The sequence below is a fragment of the Erythranthe guttata genome, chromosome 2 (assembly GCF_056151865.1).
Source record: "Erythranthe guttata isolate IM_541 chromosome 2, IM_541, whole genome shotgun sequence".
Lineage (NCBI taxonomy): Eukaryota > Viridiplantae > Streptophyta > Magnoliopsida > Lamiales > Phrymaceae > Erythranthe > Erythranthe guttata.
This window is the reverse complement of record NC_142534.1, coordinates 995,085-1,020,360: the sequence shown is the minus strand read 5'-3', so window position 1 is coordinate 1,020,360 and position 25,276 is coordinate 995,085. Positions and strand designations below refer to the sequence as shown.

Here is a 25,276-nt window from a genome sequence, read left to right as displayed (position 1 = left end):
GCAATTTAACAACCACTAAAATAATATTTTGGTTTGGATAAGAAAAGATGAACACATCAGCCTTCAAATCACACTTGACTATTTCACAATTAGACTACCGTCGCCGGCGAGAATCGTTAAAATGGCCGGCAAGAGTAAGATTCTGATAATCGGAGGAACTGGATACATGGGCAAATTCATCGTCGAAGCCAGCATCAGCGCCGGTCACCCCACCTTCCTTCTAGTGAGAGAGTCCACTCTCTCTAACCCTACCCCCCACAAATCCGACCTAATTCAGACCTTTACAAATTCCGGCGTCACCTTCATCCCTGTGAGCCCAATTTTCCTCTAATTACTTTTTTGTTTCTGCGTAATGTACGGAACTCAAATAAATTGATTTAATTTTGGGGTGATTGAGTTGGTGTAGGGAGATCTGCACGATCACGAGAGCTTGGTGAAAGCAATAAAGCAAGTGGATGTTGTGATCTCAACTGTTGGCTCCACTCAGGTGAATGATCAACACATGTTTTTACCTGCTATGAAAGAATCCGGCAATGTCAAGGTTTGATTTTTTTTTTTTTTTTTTTTTTTTTGCACTAACCAAAATCATATATAATACCTAATTTTATTTAATTAATCATGGCTTATCTCACCAACCAAACGATTGTGGCTTAATTAAACATGTTAATTTGTAGCGGTTCCTCCCTTCGGAGTTTGGAAGTGACGTGGATCGTGGCCATCCTGTTGAGCCGGCAAAATCGATATTCGGACAAAAAGTTCAATTCCGTCGTCTTGTCGAAGCTTCCGGAGTTCCTTATACATATGTCGTAAGCAATTGCTTTGCTGGTTTATTTGTTAGAGCGCTTGCTCAACTAGATGCCACAGCTCCACCAAGGGACAAAGTTGTCATTTTAGCAGATGGGAACACAAAAGGTGTGTATGATCAAGTTATATAAGATCAGATATGTGGTTGCCCGTTGCAGTTGATATTGATTATCGACCAAGTTCTTTTAATATTTTGCTTCTGTTATATTCAGCTGTATTTAATACGGAAGAAGATATCGCCGCTTATACTATAAAAGCTGTGGATGATCCGAGGACTTTGAATAAGGTACTCTACATTAGACCTCCAGCCAACTCTATTTCGATGAATGACTTAACGACTTTGTGGGAGAGTAAGTGCGGCGAAAAAATCGAACGAATATATGTTCCTGAAGAACAAGTTCTGAAAGACATTCAAGGTAAGATGAATTCTACCTTTGGTTTTCTTGATTTTTCGTTTATTATATAAATAAGTTTATGGATAGTTGTGTGTGTACGTGTTTTCAGAGGCATCGGCCCCGTTAAATGTGAGAATGGCAATCCGACACTCTGTTTTTGTGAAGGGAGATCAGACAAACTTTAGGATTGAACCTTCGGTTGGTGTCGAGGCATCGGAGATTTATCCTGATGTTAAGTATGCTACTGTCGATGAGATGCTTGACCAATATGTTTGAATTTGGAATTTCTTCAGTTCAGTTTCATCGATGTTTTTTGTTTGATCAAATATATGTTTATAATATCATAGACGTATCAATAATTTATGAACTGCAGCTTATATATTGCCACCGTAATGCTTTCACCGAATTAGGCCGATCATTTAAAGGGTAATCCATAAACAACCAATTAACAATCTTGAACCTGTGGCACATATTCAGTTATGTGCTCAATAAAAACATTCAATGGTATAATATAAACTATAGGTCATTAAACATAAAAAAAAAAGTTACATGGCAATAAGCTAACTTGGTCCATCTAGTGAGACATCTGAAGTATAAAGCAAACATTAAAACTAATGAAGTTTATCTTCTTACCCTGCATCATCAACAACAGTTTGCTGCCATAGTCAAATATCAGCACAACAACTGAACTATACGCTAATAATTCTGTACTTAGGTGCGTGTGAATATTTCAACGCAAAAACAAATCACGTAAACTAAAGTGAAGTATAAATCCATAACCCCTTTTTTTCTTCCAATTTCATACTTCCTAATATCATGTACTTTGAGAAAGTTCAGTCAGCTCGAGGGCTGCTGGCACTGGAAGCAGGTCTTTTCCCTCTGTACTTCTGTTGTAAGACAAGAACCATCATAAGCAAATAATAGTACAAAAAATAAAGATAATAATATACAATTTTCGAGGGATTATTATACCTGTTTGCCAATATTGAATGGGATATATTTGTACTTCATCATATGCATGATTTGACGCTTCATTGTTAGTACGAAAAGTACCAGCCAGTAACATAATAGTATTGGCCAAAAGACTGGGACGTCGAACATGGAAAAGAAGGTCATCACAAATGCTACACAAAAAGCCTTAGTGATGGCATACCTGGAATCACAAAAACAAGACTCTTATCAATGTCAACAACTGGATGTCACAAATGTGCATATACAAAAAAGGAAAAGAAACAGACATAGGAATCAGCTGACTGTATATACCAAATAAATGAACCATAATAGATAACAAGGATTAGCAGGACATGATCAATACTAAACTATATACTACACTTTCTGCCAGTCATGAAAAACAATTATGCCAGTCATAGACAACAACATTCTGCATCTATGTACTACACTTTCAGCAAAGCTAAGGAACAGAAGATAACAAGGATTAGCAGGACATGATCGAAATAAAACGAAGAAAGGTCTCAGAACCACCTATGGCATTCTCAACATACTCTTACCCACCTTTACTTTGAGTTAGGCAAAACATTCGATTAAAAAAGTATTGGAAAGCAAAAGTAGCAATCAAATTGCTCGGAAGAAATAACAAACACAAAATTCTAAAGGCATCAATCAGAACATATAACATGTCAAAATCACATCATGCCAAAATTGGGACAAGGGAAAGTACTAGAAGAATCACCAAAATTTGAACTCAGGGAGACGGCGGATGAAAGGCTTGAATTCATCAGAACCCTTTGTTGGAAGCAGCCCATCGGTTTGTTCCAGCTCAGGGTCAACAAGAGGTGACAAAAACCCAATGAGCAAATTCAGAATATAGATCCCCAAACCATATGAAACAATGTAGAACCCTTGAACATAGTAAACCCGAAGAGCGTAAAGACACACTAAAACAAAAGTTCCGACCCAGCGATTAGTAGCATGTGGAGTAGATTTATCTAAATAATACTGGAAAAGTCTCGACACTTCATGCCTCTTTTGGTTCAATGCTGCAGCTGCTGCTGAGGGACCATCACCTCCAACCCCCTCCATCGAATATCAAATTCAAAACCCTAAAAAAAACATCCCAAACTTCAATAACAGGAGAAATAGAAATCGAATAAGAAAGAAAAAAACACGAGTGATTGTAGCGGTGATAACAAAAACAATACCTCATAAATCCAGCAGCTCTATCCAAAAAAACGAAGAACAATGCAGCAGAATAACGAAAATATGATAATTTCACCAAAATTTTGGCAAGACAAAAAATTTAACCTCAACTACAGCTCATTTAATCTGCTTGAGCTGTATTTCAAATCGAATACGCAATGCAACACAAACAACTCAACTTGGAATTATACAACATCCGTTTCAAATAATCATTACGGCGGCTAAGCTCTAAATAAATGCAAATTAAACCCCACATTCGCGATAATAAACACAACAGTAGACCAAATTTACGATCGGAAACAGAATTAACCCAAAATAATGAAACCAAACGTCGATTAACAAGCAGATCTGACACCGCCGATCAATGGTTGCCAAAAATTTAATTAAAAGGTAACAAATAATAAAAAATACAGAAGATTACCATAATCGTGCATTATGCATTAAAAAAAATGTAACGAATTGCTGATTAAAACACAAATTATAGTTTAGGGTTACCTTTGGCTAGCATACAGCCGGTGAAAGTGAATCGAAATTTGGGGGTTTTCCGTTTTTCGGAGGTGAAGAAATATGGATTCGGATCTGTTTGGAAATAGGTATCCAGATAGCACCGACTCCTTTGACAACTATGCGAAGAAACAAACACGACTGCGATAACAAAATAAACGACGATTTCGCCCTTTTATCGGAATATGCTTTCATTCTTTGGATAATTTCGTCATTTTATATTTTCAAGATATTATTATATATTTTTTCGAAATGATAAACGCGTTTCCTGTTATTATAAAAGCGTTGTTGATTTTCATAATTCATGATTTATAAATAGGGTAAATGACAAACACTCCCCTGAGGTATGGTCAATTTATGAAAAAACCCCTCTTGTTTGGATAATTACATCTACCCCTTAACCATGATTTTTTCTTACATCTCCACCCTTATGGTTTCAAATTCAACATAATCATCTAGATTTCGTGGAATGTGCTCTAGTTTGTACTCATTTTGTGTAAAAATACAGTTTATAATGCATCAAAATCTAATATATATATATAAGCCAAAAAACACATATTATGATCATCTTGCTTCAAAATGTGGAGTTCGAATGGGGTAAAACGGGTACAAAAATGATAATATTCCATATAATCTCAAAGATTCCATTAAATTTAAAACCACAATGGTGGACGTGTAAGAAGATTTATAGTTGAGGAGTGGTTGTAATCAGAGCCGGTCCTGAGGGGAAGCCAGAGATGCCATCGCTTAGGGTCCCATTTTAATCTGGGCCCCCAAAATAAAATAAAATAAAAAATAAAAGCCTAATATATATAAATAATTTTTTTTTTTTAATAGAAAAGAATATTGCAAACAAAAATTTATAAGATCGGGGCCTCGATTTTTCATCTCGCCTAAGGCCCTGGGAACCCTAGGGCCGGCTCTGGTTGTAATTACCCAAACAAGAGGGGAGTTTGTAATTTAACCACCTCAGGGGTGGTTGTAATTTACCCTTTATATATATAAAAGGTTGGAGATGGCTGATTTACCCCAAAAGTAAGTTCAATAATAATTATTAAAATCAAATAATGTTATCAAATGGACCTTTTATCTATGTATTTGATTAAATGTTGATTAGAAGTTATGTTTCTTAGTTCATCGTTTAAATTTTATGATTTACTATTCAAATTTTATTATTTAATTTTACTATTTGATTTTATTTATATGTTCATCGATTCGATTCTTATAATAATAAACCTTTGAATGTCAAGAAACCCCACTATTGAATCTCACTAATCAATGTCAAGTTAATCCGATTTCCCCGACGCAATTAAGGTAGAAAAGGACACACTAATTAAATATTAAAAATAATGACGTGTCCATAAAATAAACCAGTGGTGTAACAACTGAATTCGTGGCAAACCACTCCACCTAATGTTGTATACTAAAAAAATATTAAAATAAACCCCCGTGCTTAAATAATCAACCGGCTCGGCTTTGTTGTCGGCTCAGCGTAGATATTTATTTATAGATATAATGTTGACTGACTGACTCGGTGACTGGATCGGATCAACATAGCAAACAAAGATATTTCATGGGCTAGATATTTGTGTCCTCAAAAAGGGACAATCATTCTGCTCAGCCCATCCTATTTAGATATTATTTCTATTTAATTCCCTTTTATTTTAGATATTTTTTTTTCAGGAATAGCAATATTCATTATATATTTATTTGTTTCTTTTAAATATGGTTGGCAATGGTCGAGCTTGCATTGAGCCAAACTAAGCTCAAACTCGGTTTATAAATAAATTAGATTGAATAAAATGACTTAGAATCGGTCCAACTCGACAAAAATTACACTCGATTCAAGTTTAATTGAGCCGAGCTGGCGGGCTTCGGTTAGGCCCGCCTCAATAATCAGTCCTAAAAGTATCTAAAGATTATTCGAATTAAGATGCCCCATAATATGATAAGATAATGTTGTTACAAATAAATTAAACATTTGTCAGAGCACATGCTCAAAATTGAACTACTATTACATTGTAAAAGTAATAATTTCATTGTTTTATTATGTCATACTTTGTTGTTACATTATATGCAAGGATATATTTGGATTATTTTTCCCAGTGGTGTAGTTGTTATGTTTGATTTGTTTTACAGATTAAATGATAAAATATGTTTCAAAATTATCACAAATACAAATCTAATCCAAATTAATTCGATATATGTAACAAAACAAGACTTAATTATATTCTTTATTTTTTCTATAGTATTGATAACCTGACGGATAACAAATTCGGCCAGCTCGAGTTTTTCGATATTGTGTTCGAGCTCATTTTATTTATTTTTACATTAACTATTATCATTATTATTATTATTACTATTTTATAAATTACTTATATTACCAATTTTTGCAATATTATATATTAAACGGGGTTAAATTTGAGCTTTTGTGGAGCCGCTTAATCAAGCTTATGAATGAGCTAAGCTCATGGTTTAGTCCAGGCAAGCGGTCAACGTTGAATTATATCTATAACTTATTCTATATTAGAAAAATTAGCTACTAATATTTAAATCCGGTGTAGCGGCTAAAGATCCAAAAAGTGCAAGATAAGTGGGGCCCACCACTAAGCTACCCCCGCCTTGCTTCTATAAAGCTTAAAACCAAAACTAAGAAGATTAAGCTTGGCTCCATAAACCAATCCTCTCTCTCTCTCCTCTCTCTCCTCTCTCTCTCTCTCTCTCCTCTGTGTTCTTCCGTCACTTTTCAGCTAATACATACATACATAACGATATATATACACACACACTGACACACACGATCCTGAATTCAGCTGCGAAACCGTGATTTTTCAGTATTTTGGTGGGACTAAACAGAGAGGTGAGTTGACTACTCCATGGCCATTTTTAATTGTTGCTTCAAATTATTTTGTTTCTGTTCGTTTGTGGCGATTGAAATCTGTTTGTTCAACAGTTTAATTTGTCAGTTGCTTAATTTTTGTTCGTGGATCTCTTTATTGTGTGGATCTTTGTTTTTTATCCTTTTTTGTTCCACTGCTTAATTTAGTTTTGGATCTTCGGAGATGGAAATTTAATTGTTAGCTGAGCAACGTTTTCTGTTCATTGGATCTCGATTTATCCGCCTGGTTGTGCTTTGTGCTAGTATTTCTTAGTCTTTCAATCCTTGATTAATTTTGAGTTAAAATCAACCTTGAAATTAAACTGCGCAAAACGTGTACGTTTTATGTTGAAATATTTCGGATTAGGAAATTAGGTTGTGAATTTCGCAGTTGAATCAGCATTTTATTGTCTTTTTTTTTTGATAATTAGCATTTTATTGTCTTTACAAATACATGCCTTTTAGGTTTTAATAGTAGGTTTAATTTGTGTGTGCAGATCGATCCCATTCCAAAGATACAGTTGCAACCGAGTCCAACTCATCATGTCTGATCGAGTCCAACAATCAGTTAATGACAACACTGATGGGAGAAGTGGACAGTCTGTGCAAGCGCAACAATCTCTGTGGATGTCTCATTGGTTGAGAACGAGCCTCGACGAAACACGTACTTCTCCAAAAAAGAAACGTGACCGTTCGACCATGGATGCTGATCTAACAGATGGATTGGCAGCTTCTTCTAGGTCTGTCGAAGGAGTCAGACTGATCGAGACTAAAACTTTCGAGATCGTCAAAACGAATTCAAAAATCGTCGAGAGTGAGAGAATTTGCGCTTCTGCGTTCAAATATGGCCAGCACACAGATGAAATGCAAGCGTTAAGGCCTCCGTTTGAGCTCAGCCTTGAGCGTGGTAAAGCTGTTGAGTGCTCGAGTGGGGAAGGAATTATTTCCCGAGGATGCCATTCTGTGGGAGAAGGTAGTTCAAAGAATCTTCCCAAGTGGATGAAATCTCATTTGATAAACCCTAATCCTCACAAAGAAAAATATGTCGACTCATTGAGTGATCTCGAACGTGCCCCAAAGATGCAGAAGTGTTCAGGTATTGGAATGTTTTCGAGTCAGTGCATTACTTCCGAGGAAACTGAAACAAGGAATACGCGTAATGATTGTTACTCTTTAATGAAGTTTCAGAATCGTGTTCATGATGTGGGGACTAAGAGAATCGGCACCACCATGGATGCTCAGACAACCCAAAGTGTGTTAATCACAGAAAGGATTGATTTCAATTCGTCGAAAAAAAATGACCTATTTACCAGTAGTACAAGAGATATTAGTAAGAATGGAGATATATCTAGTCATCTTCATCGATTCTCTGCATATTCTGGTCATGTTAAGCAACAAATGGAACTTCAGCCTCTGATCAGTTCCTTTGATAATGAAGACGCCAAGGCTTCTAAAGTTACTAGGAATAATTTATCGGCTGAGACAGATACCATGTCTTTTAAGGAGAAGAATCTGCAATCAGGTACGTGTTACCTGTGCTAGATTGGTTTTGCTCTCGATTATTTATCAGTTTATTTTATTTTTGCTTTATTGCTGGCAAATGGAAGATGCAGTAAAAAAAAAAGTCTATTCTTATTTAAATAAGAAAATAAAAAAAAACATTGTTTATGTGCATTCGAAATGTTGTCCTTTATTAAGCCGTTTCTCTTTCTCTATTGTAGGTTCGAATTCTACAGCATCGACCAAGGTACCCTTTTCATGCTAGTTATTCTGAATTATGCACTATTATCTCCTATTTCTTGTGTATTTAGATTCTGATATAATTCTAAAGGTTACAGTTGCGCATCAGCTTTTAAACCGCTCTAACATATCTTTTGAAACGTGTTACAGATCCTCGATACGAAGTCAAATCTACCACCTTGGATTCAGCGTGCGACTTCCTCAAGAAAAACTGTATCTAAACAGCCTAATATCGAAATTCCCGATATCAACTTTCCCGCGTTAGCGAATTCGCCAGAGAATGTATGCCCAATCTCTTCAAAAACTCAAACTCTAGAGATGGAGCAGCCAAAGAGGAAGTCCAATTTCAGCCTCGATAATTATCCTAATGCAGATCCAAGCACTCGATGGATCAAGCGTCTCAAAATGAGCTCATCGAACCACCCTGCTCAATGCATAAAGAGCTCAAACTTGGCCGAAAACCCATCTCCCGAAAAAGCGAGCAAGTTCTTCAGACGAATTCTGGAAAGTGATGTAATGAGCTCAGAAATTACTCCAACCATGTATGGTGGCGGTAAAGAATTAGCCCTTTCAGACAAGGGTGGGGGTTTCTTTAGTAAAGATAAGAACCTTATCCAAGAACCGAACAAAAAGGACAAGGGCTTATTGCTGTCACATGCTTGGGTGCAAAGATGGCTGAGCAATGGATCAAGAATCGCCGAAAAAAACCCCAAAACACGAATTTCTTGTGTGGCACAAAGTTCGAAATTGGAATTGGAGAACATCGAAAAGGGTCAGTGCCCTAGCGTTGCAGCAATGGCATTAATGGGAAGGGCTTTGACTTGCTTTCAACCGTGCGAGCTTCAGAAGAGAGGCTCTTTCACTGTTTGGAACACAAAAGCTTTCTGAAAGAAAAAAAATCGCATTGCAAGTTTTCGTTTATTCCACATTTTTTGTTAAGTTGTGAAGTCAGTGATTTATTATTACTACTTGTATTATTATGAAGTTCGAATGTCGATGATTCGTAGAGATATTCTAATCTAAGATTACGACTGAGATGCCTATTCTCTGTAATTTTTGCTTGCATGATTTTATCAGTAACTTAAACATTTGAACATCAACTGTTTGAAACTCATTATCATTGTAGGTAAAGTAATTCTCTTTAAATAAATTCCAAGTTTTGAACAATACATTATTCTTCCATTGAGATAACACAATATGAACATGCCTTATTACATCACTTATTCTCTTGTTACTACTTAATACTACAGCAGCACAAGTTTTTGTTTTTAATATACAGAATCCCTCATACATAGTTTATTCTACTGCATTTCAAAAAACAAAAAGCACTTTAGTAAGTGCAAACACTTATTTATTTATTAATTTATTTATTCCCCCGACGATTATTTAACGTAAGCCAGTACCAGCTTTCTTGCAGATATTCTTCGTCTCCAACGGTGATCGGTTTTTGCCTCAAGTGATTATCTGCTCAAGTTTCGTCCAGTTTCTCACCTCAAAAGGCCACAGAAATGCCAGCAAAGAAATAAATTATTTTTATATGACAGTTCCATCATTAATTGTTGCCTTCTCAGGTACGATTATAATCCCCGAACGAATATAGAATCCTTCCTCCGGTCTATCAGCTTCTTCAACACCCTATTTAGACAAAGCAAATTATGAATTGTTTCTTTTTTTAGTACAAGGCTCACTTTCCGGTAATATATATTTAAAGCATGACGAATTAATAAAAAAATCTTACATCTTTGTTCTTGATAATAACATCTTTCCCAATTTTCGCATTCTTGTCAATAATGCAGTTCCTGCAGTTCGTTTAAGAAAAATATATTATATTTATGCAAGTATTTTTTTTTTTTTTTTTTCTGAATGTCAATCAAATATTACTATATTCACACTCACCTGATTTTCGTGTTTCTTCCAATCCCTATTGGAACTTTACCCTGTGCGAGGAGTGACGCAATTTCTGATTCTGTTTGGTAGTAGTCGGCCCCCATCATCAAAGTATCCTATAATATAAAAATAAAATATTATCGAACAAAATACTATAGTTAACATAAATGCTTTTTTTTAAAAAAAATATTTTTTGATGCAATGGGAGGGCATTATATAAGCTCACCTTAAGTTCAACACCAGAGTCTAAACGAGACCGTTCACCGACTATCGAGTGGTCAACAATGCATTCTCGAAGGAAGCACCCGTGTGAAATTATTGCATTTTTTATCTGAAAACATTTTTAACAATAAATAAATAAAATCAGAACATCAAACATGATGAAATTTAATTTTTTTGAAGCACTAATTGTCCTAGCTCACCTTGCTACTGTCGATTTTAGTCGGCGGCAAGAAACGGGGGGATGTGAAGAACGGAGTCTTTGGATCATAAAATTCAAATTTCGGAAACTGCAAACAATAATTTTTTTAATAATAATAAACAGAAAAATATGGTGAATTAAGTGATACTACTATAAACGGAAAATTGTATCAAACCTCGTCTGCAAGAGCTAAATTAGCATCAAAGAACGATTTTATTCTTCCAATATCCTCCCAGTAGTCTCTGAATATATACGCCTGCAATTACGGGGATCGTTTTTTTAAAATTCATTAAATATAACAAATACTTAGAAGCAAAACGAAATTAGATTTTCGTCGAAAACGAACCTGCACATTATGATCCTTAACAGCAGAAGGAATGATTTCAGAGCCGAAGTCATTCGACGTAGGGTAACGCCACCTAAGCAAATTCAATAACACATCTGTTTTAAATGCATAAACTCCCATCGAAGCAATGTACGGTGATTTTAAAGCCTCGTCTGGAGATAATCCTATGATAGATGTATCCACTTGCTGCATTAATTTTGAAAAATAAAATTATATCAGACGGATTTTTTTTTCTTTCATCAATTAAAAATCAAAACACTTGATTTTTTTTTTTTTTTTCCGAGACGAAATATAGGCAATACCATTGCTTTCTTATCGTTGCCTGTGGGTTTTTCCGAAAACTGGGTTATGCGGCCTCTGCTATCAATCTTCACCAGTCCAAACGATGATGCTCGGCTAAAAATCAAAATTTCGAATTTGACATTTTAATAATCTTGGATTTCTTTTTTTAAATAAAAGAATTATAGAGGGCTAAAAGATTGAACCTGTCTCCGACCGGTGCACATGAAAGCGTGATGTCAGCATTCCGGTCGATATGGTTCTGTTAAATCATTTCAAACACGAGTTACGAATCAATCTCGACACTGTGAAATGTAATAAAATAATTCACTATTGAGAGACTAATTAAAAAATAACCTGAATGAAATCCATATAGTCCATTCTGTAAAGATGATCCCCCGATAGAATCACTATATTATCTATATCTTTCGCCTTTGCATCCTACAAGAACCATTCAATAATTCAAGATTGACCCATAATCAAGAATCGAAAGAAAAATCAGATCAAAAAATATATATAAATTTAATTTCGTATGCTAAAAACGTACCTCAAAAACCCATGTAAATTGCCTAACAGCATCTGCTGTGCCCTGAAACCACCGTTTGCCGGTTTCTCCAGCCGTTTGAGTTGCAGCCAAAACCTAACGATTAAATTAAAATATTTAATTAAAGATTAAATTGTCATTCTTTTAAGTACCATTATCGGAAGGTGTTATAACCTCAACATATCCATCACCAAAGCTGACACCATTTCCAGTATACGTGCGACAAATATGCCGATTTAGAGAAGCCGAATTGAACTGCGTCAGAACAAATATCTTGTTGATTCCACTGTTTATGCAATTGCTCATCGGTACATCGATCAGCCTGTAACATCCTCCAATCGGAACCTGCAAAAATCAATTCACATTAAACAAACAAAACCAAAAAAAATAACATAAACACGAAACATTAATAAAAATCGAGTCTTGATCGCAGTAGCTTATTTTTTTTTATATATTTTTTTTCTTACAGCTGGAGTTGCAGCTCTGCTTGTAAGAGGGAATAGCTGCGCACCGGAGCCTCCTCCCAGAATAATTGCAGCCACATTTTTCAGATTTGCCCTTTTTCTCTCAATTCTTGGTGTTTTTACTGTCTGAAAACAACTCCAACAAATTAAAAATTATAAATTATAAAAAAAAAATAAAAAAAAAAAAAAAAAAACCCACACACACACGAAGAACGGGAAATTAGATGCTACACCTGTTGATCTACATTGGGTGAATTTGAACCGTAAATCTACACATATACACACACACACACACATGTGTGTATGTGTGTGCTTACTGAGTAGTTATTTAATCAAATATACGGTTCAAATGCAACCGGTTAAGTATAAATACTAACTCCCCAAACGCAAAACAAAGAATATAAACAAAGAAAACAGAGGATGGGGGGAAATGCTGACCGTGGTTTCGTTGTCGGTTTCTCTGATGAGAACAGAAGAAGCAAACCCGGGTTTGATCTTCCTTCCATTATTTTCAAGATTCAATTTTTTTTTCCCAAATTGAATATAATTATTTAAACTCCCTCTAATCTTGTCTCCCCAGAAACCACTACTTTCTTCATTACAGAACACTCCTTTCCTCAAATTCGCCAAATGGGCTGCCGGTTTCAGTGTCGCACAGCAAGCATCCATCTTAGTTCACTCACTAATTCAAAATCAATTTCACCATATAAAAATTAATAATTACAAAATAAAAATTATTAAGATAATGATGATGGTGATGATTATGAATTAATTAAAGGGTACAATTATATGTAGATCAATGGTTTTAAATAACTTTAATGTAATCAAGAACAAATACACATGTTGAGTAAAGTGGACAAAGAAGAAATGTAATCTAAGTAAAGTATAGATCACATAAACATATTCAAACAAATTTAAAAAAAAAACAATAATAACAATAAATTCTGACAGCTGGTAACCCTAAATCAGCGTTAATCACATTATGACATTAATATATATATATATATATATATATATATATATATATATATATATATATATATATATATATATATATATATATATATATATATATATATATATATATATAAATATTAAAAAAAAAAAAGCACACACACACACACACAGGGAATATACTTAAGGAATTGTACCTGAGAATCAAAATCTGAAGAAGAAATTTTATGCGAACAAACTTTGTAAGTACTAGGACAAGATCATGCAGGATGACGAGAAAAAAAAATCAAGATTCTGATTCAAAAGGGGGAAAATTGGAAAACCTAGAAGCAACGAAATTGAGAAATCAAGAATCTAATTGTATTTATTCGAGAAACAAAAGAAGGGAAAAGATCTATTGCAGAGAAGCAATGAGTGGATATTTATTTATTTATTTATTTATTTATATTAAGAAGAAGTGGGTGTGTGGAGAATGCATGAATGGAAGGTTTTCTGATCAAGTTGGGGTGGTGGTGGCGGTGGTGGCGGCGGCGGTGGTGGTGGTGGTGGTGGTGGTGAAAGGTAGAAGCTTTTATTGGCTTGTGAGCTTCTTCTTTTTTATTAATCACGGGAAATCTTGCAATCTTGCAATTAATTGCTACCAAATGTGGTTGGTTATATATAGAAAAAAAATATATTGAGAAGTGAATTGAACACACATACACACGTTCAAGTGTGTGTGTAAATGGCTATATGCCATTTGTCAATTTAAAAAAAAAAATTCACACTATTAATTATATTTGAGAAATTCGAGTTAAAAAAAATATTAAAATATAAAATAATAATTTATTACAAAAAAAACATTCCGCCCATGCAATGTGTTGTATTGTAGTCCAGCTTCTGCGTAAGGCCTTTGGTTTTCTGCCATAGTCAAATTTCTGAGCTTGGAGAAGAAGACACGTGTCAATTTCATGTGTATTTTACACGTATTGTATCAATATCCACGTCATTAATTGGGACTATTTTTTTGAATAAATCTTCCCTGTTTTCTATTCGTGGCTGCAATTTTTACATAATTTTTGGAAATGAATTTTTTTTGTACATCGAGGGTCCTATATGAATTTTTGTCAAGAAAATGTGAGGCAGGTACGTAATTGACACGTGGCACAAGTTGCTTATTGGATGAGGATCATTTCACTATATTACATTCCAAAATGTTATGTACATATGTTCAAGTTGTCAAATGAAGAACAAATTATAAAAAAATAAAATTAATTAAAAAATAAAATTATATGTATAATGAAGAAGAATTAGTTTATAAATGATAAATACGATCAAAAGTTTAATAAATAAGTTGTTAATATATATTTATGAGTCTACTATTACAGAATTATGTTCCAATTATGAGTCGCAGTTAAATTGTTATTAGACTTATATCCTCTCTTATAAATAGGTACTTCCATAAGAAAAAAAATACATAATTTAATTTATAATAATACCTTTTCAAGTATTCTAACGTGATCATGAAAGCCATACAGATGAGGCGCGTAGCGTCTGAAAATCTCTGGCGCTTGAAGGTGTGCATAATTTTTGACAGCTTCGATGTTGGTTCATTATATCGCTGTCATTCGCGTTCTTCGATCCCTGAACGGCACCTTATTTCATGGTCTTTTCTACTATGCGTATTCAATAGTTGATACAAAATCATGGTATGTAAGTAGTAATGTAAATTTTCAAAATATAAATTTGGTATAAAATAAAGATAGGATAAATAAGTACATATTTTCCATATTATCCAAACTCTTGAAAACAACGAGAACTATCCAAATATGGGGACACCCCACCCATGTTACTTGTTTTGGTCCAATTTACTAGGATTTCTATTACTAGTAATTGTCATTTTTAATTTATTATAATATTATTATTTTTTAGAAAAAATAATCATTATATATCTACGTGGCATTAACTCATTTCGGTAGAGCTATGAACCGTAGAGTTGGTGGGTTTGACAGATGAATTCAATACATAGTTAAAAGTTGTTTCTAAATTAACACTTTAATAAATTATTTAATTTATTATTATTAAATTAAATATTTATCATCTCAAAAAAAAAAAGAAAGATTGAATATTTTATACTAGTAATTTACTAAATTGAAGTGTTAATACTTAATAACATGGATTAGGACTACGTGGCCCGGTATTGAGTTTTTTATGGGCCCGTTGGGCCGGTAGATTGTTTTGATCTCCTATTATGTAATGAGAATACAATTAAGTTAATCCATGTGATCAATTAATATTTTAATAATGTATAAAAAAATAAAAAAATACACCCATTAATCTTAATTTCTTCACAATCACCCCAAAAGAATAAGGTATTTCAAAATTAAAATTCTGAAAATTTTAATTTAATATAGTATAATATTTTTTTAATTATTATAATAAGAAATCATCGACTTCAATTCAAAATATATCCTTAAAGAAAATAATTATTACGGTATGGATCCCATTTGAATGTCTTAATTTTCATGAAAATGACCTCAACGTTCACACTTTCTTCTCGGGTCACGACGAAACTTGTCAATTCATATACATTCGCACGAGCGAGATTTGCAAAATTAATTATGAAAATCCCCCAAATTAAAGTGATAACTTTTGTTTAGCACATTATTAACCTTGTGCACAACCATGATCAAATACTAATTCCATAATTACACAATCATATGAAAGAGATTAGTGATGAGTAAAGCTATTCACCAATAATTTAACGGTCAAAATTAAAGCTAATGTGCACCTAATTAGATGTGCATACAAAGTAAAATGATTTTGTTAGATCATTATGGATTAAATGACAATGTGATAACCTAATAATAATTAAAATATTATTAATAAGATATGAAGATAATGAAAATGACTGGTGAAAATGTCAATCATGATTTTGGTGGAACAAAAATACAATCCAAGGTGAATCTCCCAAGATTTTGATTTGTGTTTGTTGCTCATTTTTTATTGCTTGAGAGTTGGTGTCCGCACACGTGTCACTATTTCATTTCTTGGAAATTTTATTTATTTATTTATTTTTAGCCAATGTTCTGAAAACCGGACCGGACATTGACCCGGCCAAGCTATCGGGTCACGGTTGGACCGGTTCAACCGGGGTCCAACCGGGTTTTTGAATAATCTATTTTTAATTATTTATATTTAATTTATATAGTATTATTTATGCAAAAAAATACGTAGAAATAGCCTGTTTATCATCAATATTAAATATTCATACGAGTTAACCATAAAATTATAAATCAAACCATAAAATAACAGGGAACATAAATCATAGTCACCTTATAAGTCAAAACTCAAAAGTTAACATTTAATTTAAATCAAAACTCAAAAAAAAAAAAAAAATTAAAAGGTCGAGCATCTAAATTCTAAAGCAAACATTTAAAATAAGTCTCACATCAAAATCAAATATTTAAAGTAAATAGTAAATGCATATGAATGACACTATCATCTTCATATATCACTCTTTCTCGTACTCATCTCCAATTTCATCTTCATCTCCACCTTCATCCGCACATTCATCTCCTCCATGGGATGTCATCACATCGAACTCATGCTCTTGACAATAAAAAAAATAAAAATTAATCGATTGAAAATAATTTTAAACTATTAAAATTTCATCAAATAAATAAGTAATTTTAAACTCTTGACAAGTAATTATCCATGAATCAACTAATTGAAACAAACAAGTAATTATTTTATTTGTGTACTTCAAGCACCAATTTCAAGATTTATTTGCTAAATTATATAATAGTAAAAAGAATATAAATTCTATGTAATTAGATCTATTTTCCAATAAACGAATTTATAAATTTATAATCTAGAAAAAAAGTTTACCAGAGCAATTCCAGAACAACGGTGCAGGTTGTGCTTGATTTGGAGAACGACAGCACTTCCACAAGAAAAGAAAAAATTCTCTGTTTTTTTTCTTTAGAAAAAGCCGCTGGTATTTTTTTTTATAAAAAAGACGTTCCTGTTTTTGACTTGTTGTCTTATTAGGGTAGAATGTTGAAAATTGAATTATTGTGATTTGTGAATCAGCCCACTGTTCACGTTCCAACTTCCTTTTGTTTTCTTTTATTTTTTTTTTCTTTTTTCTGGGCATTAAACGACGCCGTTTGGAATTCCTTTTTTTTTTTTTTGAATTAATTAAAAAACGCCTGTGCAGCCAAAAAACCGGTTTTGAGCCGGTTTCCGGGTTTCCGGTCCGACTGGTCAAAAAAACGGTTTTTGACCTTTTGACCGGGTTTTTGTAATTTTCGGTTTTATAGGTATAACCGGACCGAACAAGGCACCGGTTCGCGGTTGAACCGGTCGAACCGGCCGGTCCGGTCCGGGTTTCAAAACATTGTTTTTAGCCTTAGGTTTAAATAGTTATGGTATAGTAGTGGTCAGTTCGGCATTCTTGGTCCGACTCCCTATATTAAAGATCAGCGAGCCTTGGTCCCAATGTATGATAAATGTTGAGCCCAAAACGTAGATGGGCCCACATACCCAATGGGTCAAGTTCCAACGAACGATGAGAACCGAGATAGACTGACATATTCTCTAAAGAGGGAATGCATAAGTAAAAAGTTCATAGCTCGCATTGGTAAAAGACGATTAACATACATCAGCTTGCAATACGGAGTGATAAGTAGGTGTTGTGTGATGAAGATTCGAGGTATAATATAAACGAATAAGAAAAATGTACAATAAGATCGATAATTGATTGATTGATGTAAATCGAATAAAGAAGTCCTAGATTAGAAAATAACTATATAGAATTCTATATTATAAGCAAATGTATTAATCATAAATATGGAACGTTGAGACAACAAATGAAATGACAAAAGAGTAAAACCTATTTTAGGTGAAAGGCACGTGAGCTTCACGTGTCCTGACCTTTACCATATGGGGCCACCACCCCTTCATATCTTATCATTTATTTTTCTACTTTTCAATAAATGAGCTTTGTCTAGGAGTGTGAACTAGCCGAGCTCGCCACTTTTGGCAGACTCGAGCTCGAGTCCAAGTCTATTTTGTCAAACTCGAATTCGAGCTTGTCGAGTTCCTTCATTTTTGGCTCGAGCTCGGCTCGTCATAAAGCTCGAGCTCGAAAAATTCGAGTCCGAGTTCAAGCTTTTTTCGAGCCGGCTCATAGTGAACACGAGTCGGCTCGGCTCGTTTACCACCTTAGCTTCGTCCATGAAATTAAAATATGGATAGTAATAACTTTTACATAAAAAATAATAATAACATGGCAAAAATATATGGATTTTTTTTTATCAATATAGAATGATTTTATTTTATTATTTTTGAATATCAAAGAAAATACAAAAGTGGAAAAAATCATTTATTTTCTATTAGACTCTTTTTTTCCTATTTCCCATTTATTACTGGCATATGGTCCCAATCCAATTTTTGCTTTATTTAGAAACCAAATTATCAATAACTTTGGCCCAAATTAAAACATTTAATAGGGATTGAGCCCGAATTTATTGTCCACAAAGAAGCCCAACCAAACGGAAATCTGACCCACCATTTTCTATTAGTTTTTTAATTTAATTTTACTATTTTAAAAAAAAATAGATAATTATTTAGTTTAGCCATTAATAATAAAAAAAAGTAGTTGATCTGTACAACTAATTTCATTAATTCGCCCTCATACAATCTATTTCAATTTAAATCACCATCTTACCCAACTCCAAACCATAAATCCTTCAGCAGATCCCCAAATCCGTAGATCCGATGGCCGGAATATTCTCCTCCCTCCGGCGAATCTACCTCATTCTATACAACTGGATAGTCTTCCTCGGCTGGTTCCAGGTCTTCTACCTAGCCGTCAAATCACTCAAAAACTCCGGCCACGAATCCGTCTACGCCGCCGTCGAGAAGCCCCTAATCCTCGCGCAATCCGCCGCCTTCCTCGAAATCCTCCACAGCCTATTCGGACTGGTCAGATCTCCGGTGACCGCAACTCTCCCTCAGGTCAGCTCCAGACTGTACGTCACCTGGGGAGTCCTCTACAGCTTCCCTGAAATCCAGACGCATTTCTTCGTCGTATCTCTGGTGATTGGCTGGTCGGTGACGGAGATAATCAGGTACGCGTTTTTCGGATTCAAGGAGGCGTTGGGGTTTGCGCCGGCGTGGCTGCTTTGGCTGAGGTACAGCACGTTCCTGATATTGTACCCTGTGGGGATCACTAGTGAACTAGGGTTGATCTACTATGCGCTGCCGTATATGAAGGAAACCGAGAAATACAGCTTTAGAATGCCGAATAAATTGAATTTTTCGTTTGATTATTATTACTTGGCATTTTTGGCTGTAGGGATTTATGTTCCGTGTAGTCCTCATCTGTATGGGTATATGTTGGGGCAGAGGAAAAAAGCTCTCTCCAAGGCTAAAACTCAGTAGTGCATTCGTGGTTCTGAGAAGAATTTCTTTCTCAAAATTTGTAGTTCGAAAGCGGAGTCTGTCGAATTTTACGTGTGTTGTTCGTTTGGAAGTTATTTTGTTTTTTTCGTGTTTTTGTGTAATGTGAAATCGAACTTTGTCGATTAAGAAACTGAATTTGATCTTAAAGTTTTTAACCATGGCTAGTACTAGAAACTGAATTTGATCTTAAAGTTTTTAACCATGCCTAGTACTTCACCCGTGCATCGCATCGTACGGGATCAAACAAAACATTGTGTATATCTTAGATTTTAAGAAACTGGAATTTGTTATGAAACTGAATTTGATCAAATTCAAAAAAAAAAAATCAAAAAAAAAAAAGAAACTGAATTTGATCATCTCTTAGATTTTCAAGTTGTTAACCATGATTCTATTAACACCATTATTGAAGTTGCTATTCTTTTATTCTTTTCGAAGTCTGCAAGATAAATGTGGCACCCTTTCCTAAAAATTAGAGGAATTGAAATGTGCAAAATAAATAAATAAATAAGTAGCCATTATTTTTCATTGAAAATATAAGTTTAGTGTACAGGGCGGCCATTGATTGTTGGACGCAGCTTGAACTCTAAAAGCATGTAATTAAAACTCTATAATGACTATGGTACCCTAAATCTTTCATTCATCTATCAATAGCCTCAAGTACATTTGTAAAAGATTGCTGCTCAGTTTTTTAAGTGACTATGAAAATGCTTCGTCGAACCACAATAAAATTATCGACCAATAAGAGAGCAAGGCCAAAGTTTGGGGAGAGATCGGGCCACTTAACAAACAGACACTTTGCAGCTGTTTTACAGCAAACCAAACAGAACCAAACCGAAGAAGAAGAACAAAGTGCAAATACTCTTTGTGCTTTCCTCAATTAATGGCATGGATTACTACTACAACTCAGGTTTTTTAGGCTTAGCAACATAAACTGTTAGGCTTCATTAAATAGAAATAAATTGAGTCATTTCACACCGAAAATTCAGATTTGCACACCGAATCAACAGTTAGAGTTGCACACCAAATGTTCAGATTTGATCGAAATACAAATTCAACACTCATGCAATAAACTATAACAAAGTTTTCAGATATCCAAAAACCAAACAAATTCTAACAATTCATGTTGACATAAGCATGGAGATCAAGCATACACCTATCTAAGGATCCAATAATAAGTAAATCGAGACAAATTAAAGACAACTACTCACAGAGAAAGAAAATAAAACACGCATTGTTGAAATGACACATATCAAGATATAAGGAATACGAGGTTAAATAAACTCAATACGGGCCTGACCAACAAACAAAATCTAGTAGCAATATAACAGTCGGCAACCCAAAGTTTATAGTCTTTCAAAGAAACAAGATTAAAGCTAAATAAAACAGAGTCCTATTCAGACAAAATCCATTGAAGCTCGGGAAAAAAAAAACAATAAAAGGCAACTCCTAGGTGTTTGTGGCCCTGGTGTAGATCTGCTGGCTCGAATGTGCCGACACCATTCTGATCAAACCTCTTGCCATCAGTTCTCTGATAGCTTTCCTTGCAAGAGATCCACTGATCTGCAATGTTCAAACAATCGGATTTAATATCAACATGTACATTGCAAATTGCACAATCATTTGAGAAAGAACAGAAGTAACGAGCGAACAAACTTTGGTTGATCAAAACACTCAAAACATAATTTCACAAACACTCGAAACATAAAATAAACACCGGATGAGGGAACAAATATTAACCCAGATAATTCCAGTAACCTAATCGCCACTTAAACTCTACGGATTTCGGTAGCATGTCTATACTCTAATGCTGATCCCGTGATTTTTCAACAGCTCTATGTTGAAAAACAATACATAAGGACGATTGAAAAAAATAAAACGTATATGAATTAACATTACTTACGACTGACCAAAGCTACAACTTCCCTATTTACAATACACACATAGCATAACATAAAAACTAAACAACAAGAAACATAATGCATTTGAAACTGTTTAGTATCATGATAAATTGTGATTAAAGAGTTGTAGAACAGTGTACGATAAGCAAGCTAAGTATATATATGTTTCCAATAACAACTATTCCACGTTTACATCATTGAGCATAAATATGAGCACAATATAAACAGAAAAGCACAGCAAATTAAAAAAAACATTATCTACAGAATATTAACCACATATCATCAAACAAAAACGCAATCAAACAACTAACAAACGAAAATTAAGGGTTTTTGAGATATATATAATGAATAAGGTTTATCAGATCTGAGGAATTAAAAATAATAATAAAAAAAAAAAAAAGGAATTATACCCTGAGACGATCGGAGAGAACGGAAGGAGTGATGAGCTTGTATTTAGGAGCCTCAACAAGCAACTTCTCATAAGTCACCTTATCAAACAGCACCATGTTGTTCACCTTCTCCTTTTGCTTTCCCTTGCTCCACTTCTGAAATTTTATTCATTCAAATTAGATAATTCCGAATCTACAACCAAACGCAGAAATTAAATAAATAAAATAAAAAGTAACGACCTTCTTCTTCTGCTTGCCACCGCCGGATTTCGCCGGCTTGGAGGACGGTGGGGGAGCCTTCTCCTTCTTCGGCGCCTGATAAAATTAAATAAACAAAAAAAATGGGGAAATTAAATAACATCGGAAACCGGATTTAGTGTGCGAAACTAAGAAAAATATAATCAGTGCTGCGGCGGCGCACCATCGGAAAGCGAGAGTAGGGTGTTGAGGATGCGAGAGCGGCTGGAAGTTAGAGGGGGCAGCGGAGATGAATATTAGAGAAGGCAAATGACTGACAACTATCTAGGGTTTTTATTTGGTTTTACATTCAAAACGGTGTCGTTCTTCTCAATTGGGTTTTTTTGGGCCGGCCGAATATAGCTTATAATAACACTTCTGGGCTTTCTTTCATGGGCCTAGGCCTAGTAATTTAACCAATCAGAAAATATAAAAATGGATAAATTACGACCACCTCCCTGAGGTAAAGTTTATTGCCGAAAAAATCTCTCATGTTTTTGAAACTACATTCAGCCCCCTGCGGTTTGTTAATTTCTTACATCCACCCCTATAAAAGGTGTTAGTGTAAGCAATCTACAAATCGCATGGATTGGATGTAATTATGGAAAAGTTAGGGGCTTTTTTCGTAAATAAACTTCATTCGTAATTAGATAACCACTATTAACAAACGGAAATAAAGCCTGGGGTGTATCGGATAACTAACTCCCCTAACTAACTTATGTATTGATGTGGCAGTTGTTGATTGGATTTGTAGGGATAACAGGGGGGAAGCTTATGGAAGGATTCCTTTGTGCATATATTATAAGGAATGACGAGTTGTTCGAATTAGTTAGAAATGTTGGGAAAATTTGTTAAAATCGAGTCATGAATTTTTTTTCATCAATGATATTGTATGGTCTAATTGATTATATAAATCAATTTTGGAATAGACTAGTATAAAACCAAATTTATGGTGAATGAAAAATTACTAGTCCAAAATATAAGGAAAGTGGGATTTTGAGTTATCTCACATTGGAAAAGTTGAGAAGTATTGAGTTGTATATAGGGGTGTAAACGAGCCGAGCCGACTCGTGAGCTCGAAGAGCCGGCTCGTAAAAAGCTCGAACTCGGACTCGAGATTTTCGAGCTCGAGCTTTCTGACGAGCCGAGCTCGAGCCGGTTTTCAGTTGTTCATGAGCTCGCGAGCCGGCTCGCGAGCCGGATTTATTATTATTTTTTTATTTTTTTTTATTTTTTATATGTTATTTTTATTTAAATAATGTATAATAATGTAAAATATTATAGAAATAAATACAAATATTAAAAATATATATAATTACAATTTTGTTTTTATTTTTTATTTTTTTTAAATAATTTTTAATAATAAAATAATAATTAAAAAAATATTTAAAAAAAAAAAAAAAAAAAGACAATGGGCTCGAGCTCGAGCTCGACAAAATTTACACGAGCTCGAGCTCGAGCCAAAAACAGAGGAGCTCGCGAGCTCGAGCTCGAGCTCGAGCTCGACAAAATAAACTCGAGCTCGAGCTCGAGCCAGCCAAAAGAGGCGAGCTCGGCTCGTTTACACCCCTAGTTGTATATATATCTAAATGTTGGGACAAATGATCACGCCCTTTGGACATTCAACTTTGTTTGGGAGAAAGACTTATATGTTATGTGTTTCGAATCGTGCCAACACGCGCGCGCGCCGCCGGCTCGCTCGCTCGTACGGATTTGGGCCTGGGCCCAAACCACAACATTATTTTTTTTGGGCAAAAACATTAGGTCATGGGCCGTCAAACCATATGACTCTCCTTACCCGAAGCCCATCTCGAATGGTCTGACTGGTTTGAATTGGTGCGGCCGTACCAATGCAAACCAATCGGCTCAACTCGAAATGGTGCAACCATTCGGCCCAAAAGACTCTTTATGTACATTTTTGCTCCAAAGGACACTACTTTTCAAACCTTATAAATAGACCCCGTCTTTCCTATAATTCCTCACTTCAATACAAAAACAGCCTACTGCATATTTAGCCTACCCTTCACAGATTCTCTCGAAAAGTTCTACACAAAGTACAGTTCGTCGTACTTGGGATTTGGAGTGCTCCTATTCCAAGCTTTGTCGTTGTATCTTGGGAGACGATTTCCGTTCAAGCCGTTAGCACCGTTGCGGGAAAATTTCGTCTTAAGGACAGAGTCAACTCGCCTCGGCAAATATTCATTAGTAGCAAATTTCTTATTGCAACAAGAAACACATACATTGGCACGATAAACACGCACTATATAAGAAGAGAGAAAACATAGAAAGATAAGAGTTATTTTTTTTTTTTTTTTGAAAAACAAGAGAAGAGTTAGATCTGATGGAAGAAATATGAGAATTGAGAAAAAAATGAGCTATTGTAATCTTATTAACATGTGTTGTTTATCAATCAATAAAGTGTCGCTCTATTCCGTGAAAGTAGGCCATTCAAGGCTGAACAACGTATTCCTTGAGTTTTTCATCGCCGTGTTGTCCAGAGTTTGCATTGGATTTTCTGTTGCGATCTTCGATTTGAATTTATTAAATTGTCCAACAATTACATTTGCACGAATCTAACCAAATTATTACTATATATTAAAAATTCTTGACTTCAATTTCTCAAATCCAACAAACAAACGTAGTACAGTTGGAAATATCCAAAGTCGTTTTAAGTGCATATGCTATGGTTAGTGATATTTCAGCTTTAAAAAAGATGTTCAATAGGGAATTTAATTATTTATATATACATATATATTAATATATATATATATATATATATATATATATATATTAATTAAAGAAAGTCTTAAAGAAAAACAAAAACAAAGAGCACATATCAAAAGTGGGATCCGACTAAAAATCCTCTAAATCCAGCGTGTGCATCTTTTATGAATTGATAGCCAACAGCATATTACATTGTGTTTATATA

At 34.5% G+C, this 25,276-nt stretch overlaps 6 protein-coding genes across 6 annotated transcripts; 3 read left to right on the top strand and 3 right to left on the bottom strand.

The window, feature by feature from the left end:
- Window position 1: 1 nt before the first annotated feature.
- On the top strand, window positions 2-1,598 carry LOC105957659 (phenylcoumaran benzylic ether reductase POP1). The gene is made up of 5 exons (XM_012981605.2): window positions 2-310; window positions 407-541; window positions 675-912; window positions 1,017-1,220; window positions 1,309-1,598. Exons 1-5 carry the CDS (start codon window positions 122-124, stop codon window positions 1,473-1,475), a joined length of 933 nt encoding a protein of 310 aa, XP_012837059.2. The 5' UTR covers window positions 2-121; the 3' UTR covers window positions 1,476-1,598.
- A 93-nt stretch (window positions 1,599-1,691) lies between these two features.
- Window positions 1,692-4,053, bottom strand: RER1B (endoplasmatic reticulum retrieval protein 1B). Its single transcript, XM_012981608.2, has 4 exons — window positions 3,852-4,053; window positions 2,890-3,259; window positions 2,172-2,352; window positions 1,692-2,086 (listed from the first exon to the last, which is right to left on the bottom strand). The coding sequence occupies exons 2-4, from the start codon at window positions 3,237-3,239 to the stop codon at window positions 2,033-2,035; spliced, it is 585 nt and encodes a 194-aa protein (XP_012837062.2). The 5' UTR covers window positions 3,240-3,259; window positions 3,852-4,053; the 3' UTR covers window positions 1,692-2,032.
- A 2,467-nt stretch (window positions 4,054-6,520) lies between these two features.
- On the top strand, window positions 6,521-9,513 carry LOC105957655 (uncharacterized). The gene is made up of 4 exons (XM_088822609.1): window positions 6,521-6,720; window positions 7,236-8,260; window positions 8,460-8,485; window positions 8,629-9,513. Exons 2-4 carry the CDS (start codon window positions 7,282-7,284, stop codon window positions 9,364-9,366), a joined length of 1,743 nt encoding a protein of 580 aa, XP_088678735.1. The 5' UTR covers window positions 6,521-6,720; window positions 7,236-7,281; the 3' UTR covers window positions 9,367-9,513.
- A 122-nt stretch (window positions 9,514-9,635) lies between these two features.
- LOC105957656 (glucose-1-phosphate adenylyltransferase large subunit 1) lies at window positions 9,636-14,336 on the bottom strand. The gene is made up of 15 exons (XM_012981603.2): window positions 13,571-14,336; window positions 12,858-13,101; window positions 12,423-12,545; window positions 12,130-12,300; window positions 11,959-12,051; window positions 11,769-11,852; window positions 11,618-11,673; window positions 11,435-11,528; window positions 11,133-11,318; window positions 10,962-11,042; window positions 10,788-10,874; window positions 10,592-10,696; window positions 10,375-10,481; window positions 10,217-10,277; window positions 9,636-10,113 (listed from the first exon to the last, which is right to left on the bottom strand). The coding sequence occupies exons 2-15, from the start codon at window positions 13,086-13,088 to the stop codon at window positions 10,012-10,014; spliced, it is 1,581 nt and encodes a 526-aa protein (XP_012837057.1). The 5' UTR covers window positions 13,089-13,101; window positions 13,571-14,336; the 3' UTR covers window positions 9,636-10,011.
- Window positions 14,337-19,015: 4,679 nt separating this feature from the next.
- PAS2 (Protein-tyrosine phosphatase-like, PTPLA) lies at window positions 19,016-19,978 on the top strand. Its single transcript, XM_088822619.1, has one exon. The coding sequence runs from the start codon at window positions 19,137-19,139 to the stop codon at window positions 19,800-19,802; it is 666 nt and encodes a 221-aa protein (XP_088678745.1). The 5' UTR covers window positions 19,016-19,136; the 3' UTR covers window positions 19,803-19,978.
- A 1,102-nt stretch (window positions 19,979-21,080) lies between these two features.
- On the bottom strand, window positions 21,081-22,674 carry LOC105957663 (small ribosomal subunit protein eS25). The gene is made up of 4 exons (XM_012981610.2): window positions 22,532-22,674; window positions 22,351-22,425; window positions 22,132-22,266; window positions 21,081-21,383 (listed from the first exon to the last, which is right to left on the bottom strand). Exons 1-4 carry the CDS (start codon window positions 22,532-22,534, stop codon window positions 21,270-21,272), a joined length of 327 nt encoding a protein of 108 aa, XP_012837064.1. The 5' UTR covers window positions 22,535-22,674; the 3' UTR covers window positions 21,081-21,269.
- Window positions 22,675-25,276: the final 2,602 nt, after the last annotated feature.